Raw genomic sequence first — 12,365 nt, forward strand, 5'->3', positions numbered from 1 at the left:
AAACTAATACATCAAAAACAATGTCTGACAAAACGTGAATGCGCAATTGCACGACTCTTCTCGGGCGTTTACGCCTGAACTACTTTACAACATGCCGGAGCAATGTTTATAAAAAATGACTTGCAAACAAACGGCTCGCGAGTGCGAATCGTTCGCTTGGAAGAGCCGTTCAAAGGAGTCGACTCGTTTGCGAACGTCCCATCGCTGGTGTGCTGTTTGAACGTCTTTTCGGTGAGTGACTGATGTCGTAGCACATTTGACACGTTAAATACAGCGTTTTTTTTTTTTTTGTCAAAGGCGTCACGAAATAACGTCATGCCGAACATTACTGAGCGTGGTCTCATGTATTTGTTTCATCTTTTAGTGGAGGACGTAATGGACGACGGACATAGCCAGGAATGGGACAGAGAAGCGGAAACTTAAGGCGAATAGTTGAGCAGTAGTTTTTGATATAACAACAAATAAATGTTTATAATAATATTTAGAGTCTTTCCGCTATAGTATTTTATTATTTTTTGGACATTTCGCGCTGTTTGATACTTCCGGGTGTACGTCATGACGTCACGCAACGTTGTGATTGCATGTGAAGACGGCGCTGCAATGTAAAAAAAAAAAAAACATTTCTATACAATATGATACATCATAAATATATATATATATATATATATAATCCACATGATGCTCTTTTTTTCTCAATTTCAGGATGAAGACAAACGAGCAGCCTAGCAATGCTGACAGCATTGGAACAAAGTAAGACTAAAAACACTTTATTGTCTCAAATGTCCCTTTTTTTTTTTTAACTCAAAAACTACAGGCTGCACACTTTTGTATCACTGAATAGAATAGAATATTGAATAGACTGCAAAGAAAACAAAATTTTTTGCAAATATTAGCTCATTTGGAATATGATGCCTGCAACATGTTTTAAAAAAGCTGGCACAAGTGGCAAAAAAGACTGAGATAGTTGAGGAATGCTCGTCAAACACTTATTTGGAACATCCCACAGGTGAACAGGCAAATTGGGAACAGGTGGGTGCCATGATTGGGTGTAAAAGCAGCTTCCATGAAATGCTCAGTTATTCACGAACAAGGACGGGGCGAGGGTCACCACTTTGTCAACAAATGCGTGAGCAAATTGTCGATAAGTTTAAGAACAACATTTCTCAACGAGCTATTGTGATTTTGTGACACTTGGAAAAAATACCGACTTTTTGACACTTGGAAAAAATCCCGACTTTGTGACACTTGGAAAAAATCCAGATTTTTTGAAACTTGGAAAAAAATCCCGACTTTTTGACACGTGAAAAAAATCCCGACTTTTTGACACTTGGAAAAAATTCAGACTTTTTGACACTTGGAAAAAATCCAGACTTTTTGACACTTGGAAAAAATCCAGACTTTGTGACACTTGGAAAAAATCCCAATTTTGTGACACTTGGAAAAAATCCAGATTTTTGGAAACTTGGAAAAAATCCCGAATTTTTGACACGTGGAAAAAATTCCGACTTTTTGACACGTGGAAAAAATTCCGACTTTTTGACACGTGGAAAAAATTCCGACTTTTTGACACCTGGAAAAAATCCAGACTTTTTGACACTTGGAAAAAATCCAGACTTTGTGACACGTGGGAAAAAATCCAGTTTTTTTGACACCTGGAAAAAAATCCAGTTTTTTTGACACGTGGAAAAAAATCCAGATTTTTTGACACTTAGAAAAAATCCAGATTTTTTTGACACTTGGAAAAAAATCCAGATTTTTTGACACTTGGAAAAAAATGCAGATTTTTTGACAATTGGAAAAAATCCAGATTTGGTGACACGTTGAAAAAAATCCTGATTTTTTGACACTTGGAAAAAATCCAGACTTTTTGACACTTGGGAAAAAATCCAGACTTGTTGACACATGGAAAAAAATCCCGACTTTTTGACACTTGGAAAAAAAATCTAGACTTTTTGACACTTGGAAAAAAAATCTAGACTTTTTGGACACTTGGAAAAAATCCAGATTTTTTTTAACTCAAAAACTACAGGCTGCACACTTTTGCATCACTGAATAGAATAGAATATTGAATAGACTGCAAAGAAAACTAAATTGTTTGCAAATATTAGCTCATTTGGAATATGATGCCTGCAACATGTTTAAAAAAAGCTGGCACAAGTGGCAAAAAAGACTGAGATAGTTGAGGAATGCTCGTCAAACACTTATTTGGAACATCCCACAGGTGAACAGGCAAATTGGGAACAGGTGGGTGCCATGATTGGGTGTAAAAGCAGCTTCCATGAAATGCTCAGTCATTCACAAACAAGGACGGGGCGAGAGTCACCACTTTGTCAACAAATGCGTGAGCAAATTGTCGATAAGTTTAACAACAACATTTCTCAACGAGCTATTGTGATTTTGTGACACTTGGAAAAAATACCGACTTTTTGACACTTGGAAAAAATCCCGACTTTGTGACACTTGGAAAAAATCCAGATTTTTTGAAACTTGGAAAAAAATCCCGACTTTTTGACACGTGAAAAAAATCCCGACATTTTGACACTTGGAAAAAATTCAGACTTTTTGACACTTGGAAAAAATCCCGACTTTTTGACACTTGGAAAAAATCCAGACTTTTTGACACTTGGAAAAAATCCAGACTTTGTGACACGTGGAAAAAATTCTGACTTTTTGACACTTGGAAAAAATCCAGACTTTTTGACACTTGGAAAAAATCCAGACTTTGTGACACTTGGAAAAAATCCAGATTTTTTGAAACTTGGAAAAAATCCCGACTTTTTGACACGTGAAAAAAATCCCGACTTTTTGACACTTGGAAAAAATTCAGACTTTTTGACACTTGGAAAAAATCCCGACTTTTTGACACTTGGAAAAAATCCAGACTTTTTGACACTTGGAAAAAATCCAGACTTTGTGACACTTGGAAGAAATTCTGACTTTTTGACACTTGGAAAAAATCCAGACTTTTTGACACTTGGAAAAAATCCAGACTTTGTGACACGTGGAAAAAATTCTGACTTTTTGACACTTGGAAAAAATCCAGACTTTTTGACACATGGAAAAAATCCAGACTTTTTGACACATGGAAAAAAATCCAGACTTTTTGACACATGGAAAAAAATCCAGATTTTTTGACACCTAGAAAAAATCCAGATTTTTTGACACCTAGAAAAACCCCAGATTTTTTGACACCTGGAAAAAATCCATTTTTTTTGACACCTGGAAAAAAATCCAGATTTTTTGACACGTGGAAAAAAATCCAGATTTTTTGACACTTGGAAAAAATCCAGATTTGGTGACACGTTGAAAAAAATCCAGATTTTTTGACCCTTGGAAAAAGTCCAGACTTTTTGACACTTGGAAAACATCCAGACTTTTTGACACTTGGGAAAAATCTCGATTTTTTGACACTTGGAAAAAATCCAGACTTGTTGACACATGGAAAAAAATCCCGACTTTTTGACACTTGGAAAAAAAAATCTAGACTTTTTGACACTTGGAAAAAAAATCTAGACTTTTTGGACACTTGGAAAAAATCCAGACTTTTTGACACTCTCAAAAAATCCAGACTTTTTGACACTTGGAAAAAATCTACATTTTTTGACACTTGGAAAAAATCTACATTTTTTGACACTTGGAAAAAATCTACATTTTTTGACACTTGGAAAAAAAAATCCCGACTTTTTGACACTTGGAAAAAAAAATCTAGACTTTTTGGACACTTGGAAAAAATCCAGACTTTTTGACACTCTCAAAAAATCCTGACTTTTTGACACTTGGAAAAAATCTAAATTTTTTGACACTTGTAAAAAATCCCGACTTTTTGACAAATCCTGGCGACTGAGAAAAAACTTTTTTTTCCACTGTAAAATATAGATTACATTTTTTTTGCAGTGTACTGCGGCTGTTTTTAATTTGTATCCACGTACCCTCTATGTTTTTTTTTAAGGCGCACTGTCGAGTTTTGAGCAAAATATAGTCTGAAAAATATGGTAGTTAAAAAAATGAATTATTCTATCAACACACATTTTTCTCAGGCTTTCGCAGGCCACATACAATGATGTGCCAGGCCTTGAGTTTGACACCTGTGCTCTGACAATTTGCATAGCCCTCTTTGGGAACCTAAGATGGAGAAGCTTTGGAGCAAACCTGGAAAAAATAAAATCCCTAAACTTTCACCATTTGAGGACTGGAACGATACACTGGAGTCACGAGAGAATGGAATGGTGGTTTTGAAAACAAAAGGTGTAAAATGCCCTCATTTGTCTTGTCTCTCTCTTGGCCAGTTTGAGATCTCGGACCCCTGCAGAGAAAGGAAATCCTCTTCTGCGCAGCTGGATATCGTCGTCCATGTCGGCCGCGTCTACGCACGTTTGCTGCCTGACCGGACTCCTGGTTACAGATCTGATTTTGCTCCTCTGTGTCGTCGTTGGCATCTTTAAGATCAACTGGAAGCTGGACCAGGTCCAGAACCAAGTGGCCTCCAACGGCGATTTCGTGCAACACATCAGTTTTTTCCTGAGTGAGCGCCAGCGTTTCCTGTGTGCACACGAGGGCTTCGTGCGGCAGTACAAGCAGTTCGAGCCCGCGCTGAAATTGCCGGAGAATATGCAAGACGAGCCGCAGAAACGGCTGCCGGTGGAGCGGCGGATGGACGCCAGTCTGAACGCCATGCAGCTCTTCTTAAAAGCTCATCTTTTGGAGTTAACGCAACAAGAGCGGCGGTTGGACGCCATTCTCCGCGCCATACTACTCGAGCAGCAGCAGGTAATCGCCACCCTCAAGTCTGACGAAGAACACACCCAAACAGTGTTGAGTCAACGTCTGACGGCCGCAGAAAAAAACACTGGGAGAAAAACTCGGGTCTCTGAAGAGCAAGACATTGAAGGGCTCCAAGAGAATTCTGTGGAACTGAGCAGCAGTCTGAGCGCCCTGCTTCTCCGCACGGAAAACACCCAGGATGAAATAGGTCACCTGCGTCAGGACTACGACAGCGCGGGTGAGTGCGTGTTCACCTGCAGGGGCTTGTTCGATGCAGTCGATGCGGTGCTGGGGGCGCAAGGTCAACTCGGACAGCAGATGACGCAAATATCGTCCGACACGACCAAGCAAGGCGACCATCTCAGCAGCCTCAACGACACTTCGGATGAATCCAAACAACAGCCGTGTGACTGCTGCGACGACGGTTGGGAGCCCCACTCTATAAATTGCTACAAATTGGTTACCATCCCGTTACCGATGTCGAAAGCTAAGGAGAAGTGCGAGGCCCAGGGTGCCCAACTCCCCCAAGTCGAAGACCGAGCCGAGCAGAAGTTCATCTCGCGATTCATTTACCTTGCAAAACTAAAAACCGAAGAACTTGAAAAGGATTTGGACGACCGCCTGAAAACGAAAGGTATTTCCGCTTGGATCGGCTTAGGCGACGACAAGAACGAAGGACAATTCAAATGGCTTGACGGCCAAAATTTGACCGAGCCCATTTTTTGGAGGATCGGGGAACCCAATAACTTCAAGAACAGATACGGCAAGGATCAAGACTGCGTGGTTATTTTGCCCCCGGATGACATGGTAACGGACGAGTTTGAGAAATGGAAGGACACACAGTTTAACACGTGGGACGACCTCGCTTGCAAAAACAGACGATACTATCTGTGCAAGAAGATAAGGGCAATAGATACCTAAACTTCTGGAACTCAAATTATCCCCGCCCATTGGAAATGAATGGAAATCAATTCAGTCTGTACTGAGCCCTCCTAAAACCGCCGTTTTAGTTCAAGTTAAAGTATCAATGATTGTCACACACACACACACACTAGGTGTGGTGAAATTTGTCCTCTGCATTTGACCCATCCCCTTGTTCACCCCCTGAGCTCATACTCCCAACAAGCTCCTTCAGCTTCCTTCCCACAGTGTTGGATTCAAGAACTCCTTCATTCCGCACTCCATCCAGCTGTATAATCACTCACCATACAGCAATAGATGATATCTGTCTATTACCTGACACCTGACATGTTAGCTACCTCTCTTTGTTTATATTATATATTTTCTGCTGGATCTACTGTCTATTTTATACTGCCCTTTATTTTTTTTTGCTGCAGCTGTTACATATACATACCTGCCAACTACTCCGGTTTTCCCGTAATTAGTACGGTTTTCATCAACCTATTCCGGGTTACAGTTGCAGTGATAAAAAATACGGTTTATCATTAATTAAAAAAAAAGATTTTTTTAAAAGTTTTATTCACGAAATCGCGTAACAACAATGACAATCGACACTGCTTCCCGTAACTTCCTATCGAGCCATTCCGAATGCCATGCGCGAGGCTATTTATAGCACCGCTGCCAAGCACGAGGCACCAGTTGCCATTGTTTCCAAACGAGCGAACGATCATGGAATCAGCCGGAGAAAAATCGCAAACGAGTCCAACCGAAAAGAAAACTGCAGTCATTCCGTGAAGAATATTCAAAAGCCTATCCGGGAATAATTATCCGTTCCAAAAAGGGTGAAAACTACGCGAATTGCACCTTGTGCAGACAAGATTTTTCGATCGGACACGGAGGAATTAGCGATGTAAAAGACCACGTTGGGACAAAAAAACACAAGTCTAATGCCGTTGCTAGCGATACAAGTGGAAAACTTTCAACGTTTTTCGTCGCCCAAACAGATTCTTTTGCAGTATGATCAATCTGATAGAATACATTTGGAATTTAGCCACAAAAAGGTAATGACACCAATGTTATCTATTGGAATTGTTTAGTACTGTTATACTGTTAAAAGTGTTTATACTATTTATGCTTTCAAGTCCAAGTTGAAGAAATCTTGTTAAATGTTGACAGCATAACTACCAAAATACAGAAGTATGTCCTTAATATTTTTGCAGTGCCATTTCTGTTAAAAAGTTCAAATGATTACATTAGAGATGTGATGTGCCACTTTTCAAGTGTCTGATGGCTTAAATTAATTTTCCATATTTTGAATTCTTTTGAAAGGCTTAAAAAAAAACTACATTTGAATTGTAATTCCATGCTATTGACAGGACTATTAATTTTAATGAAGTTAGCTTACCATGTTTACAGTATGATAATTGTGATAGAAATGTGAATTTTAGGCACAGAATATTTTTTTACAATTGAACAAGGCAGTAGATTATACAAGCTTGGACAGAAAGTTAATAATGACACCAATTTTTATTTTAATGGAATTGTTTAGTACTGTTTTACCATTTGTTTACTGTAAAAAGTGTTTATACTGTTTATACTTTCAATTAACAAATTGAAGTCTTGTGAAAGGTTGACAGGATAACTGGCATTAACTGTCAAAATAATTTCAAACTATTGAAGTTAGCTTACAGAATAAACATGTCAATCAACCCATATGACTTTTGCTGTAATATTTTTGTTTTGAAAAGTCACTGTGACTGATAGAAAAGTGATGGTTTTAGCAACATTTTAACCTGTCTGAATGCTAATAATCATTTTGCGTCGGGGGGCGAACCCTGAACCCCCCACCAGGACTTTGTCCTGGACCTACCGGGGCCTGCGGCCCCTGGACCCTGGCTACTAGGTTTTTCTGATTTCAAAAGTTGGCAGGTATGCATATACTGTAATATTGTACATGGTAATTGTTATATATTGTATATATCAGTGGTTCTTAACCTGGGTTCAATCGAACCCTAGGGGTTCGGCAGAGCCTCCGCCGCAGCGGTCAAGACACACCAGACTCATGAATTGATTAACGTGGACCCTGACATAATTAAACAAGTTGAAAAACTTATTCGAGTGTTACCATTTCGTGGTCAATTGTACGGAATATGTACTGTACTGTGCAATCGACTAATAAAAGTTTCAATCAATCAATCAATCAATCGTGTAATAAAAACTTCTCTCTATCGGTGTATCTGTACTGTAAAGTTAACATTTGAATGACAATAAAAAGGAAGTCTAAGTATTATGGATACCCCCAAACAATGTTCCCTCTAATTTTCCATCTGATTTGCAGGTGTGTAATTTGTTGTGAGTTTATACACTGCGTTGGTTTTGTTCTTTGAACAAGGTGATGTTCATGCACAGTTCATTTTGTGCACTAGTAAAAAAAAACATAACTTTGTCTTGAATTTGGAAAAAATAAGATAAAACATTTTATTTTTCACTAAAGAAGAGTTCGGTGAATGTGCGTATGAAACTGGTGGGGTTCGGTACCTCCAACAAGGTCAAGAACCACTGGTATATATTATATAATATCAGTATATATTATATACTGTATATATAATATGTAAATATTACATATATGTTATATTTTATATTGCTACTATGGTAAAAGCTGCCTTTTTTTTTTACCATAAAAACAGTACTGTTTTTCCATTTACAGTAATATACACTACATTTTGAGGTGAAATTATTCCAACTTAACATTTTTTTTTACATTTTACATATTTAAAAAAATATCCACTAATAAAATGCATAGAAAATTGTGTAATAATAGTATTCACTGTTAGACGCGGCCCTCTGGGAATGGTCGCCATAATCACCGACCCCTAAGTCGATGTGGCCCTAAACAACCGTGTAGAGCAGGCTTACTCAACTGGCGGCCCAAAGCTTTTCATTTGGCCTGCCGGACATCACCCAAATAGGCTCGATAAACCCATCAAAACGCGGGTTGCTTGTGGATGCAGTACTCCCGCCACCCCACAGGGGGCAACAGCGAGGCATATGTCTCACAATGAAGCAGTAGAAGAAGACTGCTCATTCAACACTTAAAAAATATCCAAAATAAATTGCGAAAATCAGACTTTTAGCGGCAAAATATGAATGTCCTGAACCGAGCAAGTGCTCCATTTATTGTTTCCTGTTGGACCTTTTAAGCGACAGACACACTGTTCCAGGCCAACAACAACAGTAGAAATCCACACCACAAAACTTTGTCACACCTTTTGTAAGTAGATGTTGTTGCGTTTTGGACCAGTTGTTCCTCCCAGGGAATACAAGTCACAAGTCGCTCCCAAACTCTTTACGACACTTAAAGCTGAGTAGAAAAACCACCAGAGACAGAATAGGTATTTTGTAATATATTTGCAAAGCTTTGCATATATACATTGAGACCAGTCCAGCATAGAACATTCAATCGCGCCGCTAAGATGGTCTGCCCTCCCGAAAAAACCCTCTCCCCTCTTAAGTCTCTCTAGTCAAAACACATGCCCATTATCTCTCTTTCTACATTCCTCACTCGAGGTTAAGCACACAGTTTTGCAGACAACCAAAAGACCACAATTGGAAGAAAAACACTAGCTGTTTTGTAATATGATTATGAAATGAAAAGAAGTAACACTTAAATTCGGATATATGTAAATATCTGCCTCCGACAATGTACATAAAGATATTTACTTTTTCTTTGAAAATTTCGGACTTTGTCATGTCTTTTGTATTGTAACTGAACTGAACTCGTGCAAAAAAAAAGAAGCTTGTTTAATAATAAATGTAGTGCTTAATTTGACCAGTAGGGTGCGATATAACTCTACAGTTTAGGTATAATTGGGATGAGTCACATTCATTGTGTGCAATGTTTGGTGTGTAATTGTTATTTAATTTCTATATGGGTAAACATCTGTAGTTTATTGTGTGAATGTATTAAGACTAAACTTTTTAATCCGCAGCCTCGGTAGCAGAACCTCCAGGTTCTGTAAAAGCTTCTTCCCTCAGGCCGTAAGACTCTTGAACGCGTCATAATAATCCGTTCAATTCCCCCCCAAAAATGGATTAACTGGCTGGAATATAAAGACAATATAACATACATCCATAAACGTGGATGCATATGCAAAAGTGCAATATATTTATCTGTACAGTAATCTATTTATTTACCGGTATATCTACACCTTGTTGATTTTTTATCCTGCACTACCATGAGCTAATGCAACTAAATATCGTTCTTATCTGTACTGTAAAGTTCAAATTTCAATGACAATAAAAAGGAAGTCTAAGTCTAAAATACACAACAGACGTTATGTAAAATACACAATGGCCGTCATAGTTTTGTAATGTTTATTTTACGTTTATATTTTCAGTCCTACAAACTTAAAGGAAGGAAGAAGTGTAAATAAATAAAACTGAGTAAGGGAAAGAGGAACATCGATCCTTAACAAAACCTCTGGAGCTTCTATTTGTTCATGCTGTTAACTATTTGCACACGCTGGAAACGAGTAGCGAGGGCAGAATAATGAGTTTATTGACAGTGCTGATGTGTTTACTTTGCAATTGAGTAAAGGCAGTTTCAAAGGCGTATAACCTGCGGAGGCCCTTTCTGACGAAACGTCCACATTTCCATGTCCGGCCCCTGAGCCCTTGAAACTATTTTGTAGTTGAATAGCTCTGGTGTAGAGTGAAAGTCAGAAAAGATGGCAACTTGTGTGTCTGAGGTTATAAAGGCAGGGACGGGAAAAGCAGAATGGATGGAGTCCACCATTGGAAATATAAGTCATAAACTTGCACTGCTCCTCTGTGTGGTCCCGAATTGTGTGTTACATATTTTTATAGTTATGAACATATTAAAAGCTGTACAAAAATGATGGCGGTTAAAATGATTTGCTATAAATGTGCTAAGCATTTAATAATGCTGTAATAATAGTAGAAAAATCTACATTACCCTGATGAAGTGCATCACAGTAAATAGTCGTGCTCTGTTGACAGCACCGAGCCCAGATGCAACACGGTGGTGTTGTCCGTCTCTGATTTAGCGTCCTGTTGCGCGTTGGCCCGTTGGCCAGACTCCTCGTCGCCGTCCGAGGTCAAATCATTCATCGACGGCCCGCTTTCCTGCTGCTGTTTGGCGATGAAGTCGGACAGGAAGAGAGAATGGACGTGAGTGAGGAAGGCATCGCCCTCCGACTCCTGTAAGGGCTCCAGTGACCTGGCCATCGACGACAGCATCTGGGGGACCAAACACACACGTTACGGAAACAGCCGTGTTTGTCTATATATATATATATATATATATATATATATATATATATATATATATATATATATATATATATATATATATATAAGGGCTGCAACAACTAATCAATTAAATCGATTAAAATCGATTATAAAAATAGTTGGCGATTAATTTAGTCATCGATTTGTTGGATCTATGCTATGCACATGCACAGAGGTAATTTTTATTTTTTTATAAACCTTTATAAACTGCAACATGTACAAACAGCTGAGAAACAATAATCAAAATAAGTATGGTGCCAGTATGCTGTTTTTTCCCCCAATAAAATACTGGAAAGGATATAAATGTAGTTTGTCTCTTTTATCCGATTATTAATTGATTAATCGAAGTAATTATTGACAGATTAATCGATTATCAAATTAATCGTTAGTTGCAGCCTTAATATATATATACATACACACACAAACACATACATATATAATGTGTATATATATATATATATATATATATATATACTGTATATATACACACACACATATATATATACACATATATATATACACACATGTATATATATTATGCGCGGATAGGCAAATATTTCATCCGCAACCGCATCAGAAAGTCGTCAACCATCCGCCATCCACCCGATGTAACGTTTGATCAGAACTGCACCCGCCCGCCATCCGCCCGTTATATCTAATATAGACGATGCAAGGCATTAGTGAGGCACCTGCCAACTACTCCGGTTTTCCCGTAATTCGTACGGTTTTCATCAACCTATTCCGGGTTACGTTGCAGTGATAAAAAATACGGTTTTTCATTAATTAAAAAAAAAAAAGGGTGAAAACTACGCGAATTGCACCTTGTGCAGACAAGATTTTTCGATCGGACACGGAGGAATTAGCGATGTAAAAGACCACTTTGGGACAAAAAAAACACAAGTCTAATGCCGTTACTAGCGATACAAGTGGAAAACTTTCAACGTTTTTCGTCGATAAAACAGATTCTTTGGATGTGATAAATGCCGAAGTTTTATTTACGGAGGCAATAATTGAGCATGGACTTCCAGTCGCACTGGCTGATCACATGGGACAGTTACCGTAAATGTTTGTAATGCAACCTTTAAAAATCATTACGCGGTGATCGCGGTCCCAAAAATAAACTTTTCTTGCATGATAATGTCCAGAAAAATTCGCTTTATATTACTATAGAGTCCTTTTAACGAATGAGTTTGATGGTTTATCACAAACCTTAAATGAAAGAAGTCCTTTGTTCTCCTGCACCGCATGCGCTTTGGCCTTGCTTCGTGTTTGGTGCGCAATCCTGTCGGCTGTATTTCACAGCACGGCATACTGTTAAAAGTGTTTATACTATTTATGCTTTCAAGTCCAAGTTGAAGAAATCTTGTTAAATGTTGACAGCATAACTACCAAAA

General features: G+C 38.4%; 2 protein-coding genes across 3 annotated transcripts in view; one reads left to right on the plus strand and one right to left on the minus strand.

Moving 5' to 3' along the window:
• The first annotated feature begins 288 nt into the window (after window positions 1-288).
• LOC133618135 (uncharacterized) lies at window positions 289-6,419 on the plus strand. Its single transcript, XM_061978610.2, has 3 exons — window positions 289-602; window positions 703-750; window positions 4,287-6,419. Exons 1-3 carry the CDS (start codon window positions 556-558, stop codon window positions 5,680-5,682), a joined length of 1,491 nt encoding a protein of 496 aa, XP_061834594.2. The 5' UTR covers window positions 289-555; the 3' UTR covers window positions 5,683-6,419.
• A 2,397-nt stretch (window positions 6,420-8,816) lies between these two features.
• The window catches only part of mysm1 (Myb-like, SWIRM and MPN domains 1), a 20,281-nt gene continuing 16,732 nt past the window's right edge, over window positions 8,817-12,365 (minus strand). The window contains exon 18 of one of the 2 annotated variants that reach the window (XM_061978214.2): window positions 8,817-10,920. In XM_061978214.2, coding sequence (XP_061834198.2) covers window positions 10,788-10,920 — 133 coding nt within the window. In that variant the 3' untranslated portion in view covers window positions 8,817-10,787. The remainder of the gene's footprint in view (window positions 10,921-12,365) is intronic. The other variant, XM_061978212.2, reaches the window with a different exon arrangement.

This window comes from Nerophis lumbriciformis, linkage group LG18 (assembly GCF_033978685.3).
Source record: "Nerophis lumbriciformis linkage group LG18, RoL_Nlum_v2.1, whole genome shotgun sequence".
Classification (NCBI taxonomy): Eukaryota; Metazoa; Chordata; class Actinopteri; order Syngnathiformes; family Syngnathidae; genus Nerophis; species Nerophis lumbriciformis.

Bases quoted from the DNA above. Each gene is read 5' to 3' on its own strand.
- LOC133618135 (XM_061978610.2), top strand. From the start codon at position 556: ATGACGTCACGCAACGTTGTGATTGCATGTGAAGACGGCGCTGCAAT. The intron at 603-702 runs GTAAAAAAAAAA...TCTCAATTTCAG, and splicing joins TGTGAAGACGGCGCTGCAAT to GATGAAGACAAACGAGCAGC. The intron at 751-4,286 runs GTAAGACTAAAA...TCTCTTGGCCAG, and splicing joins GCTGACAGCATTGGAACAAA to TTTGAGATCTCGGACCCCTG.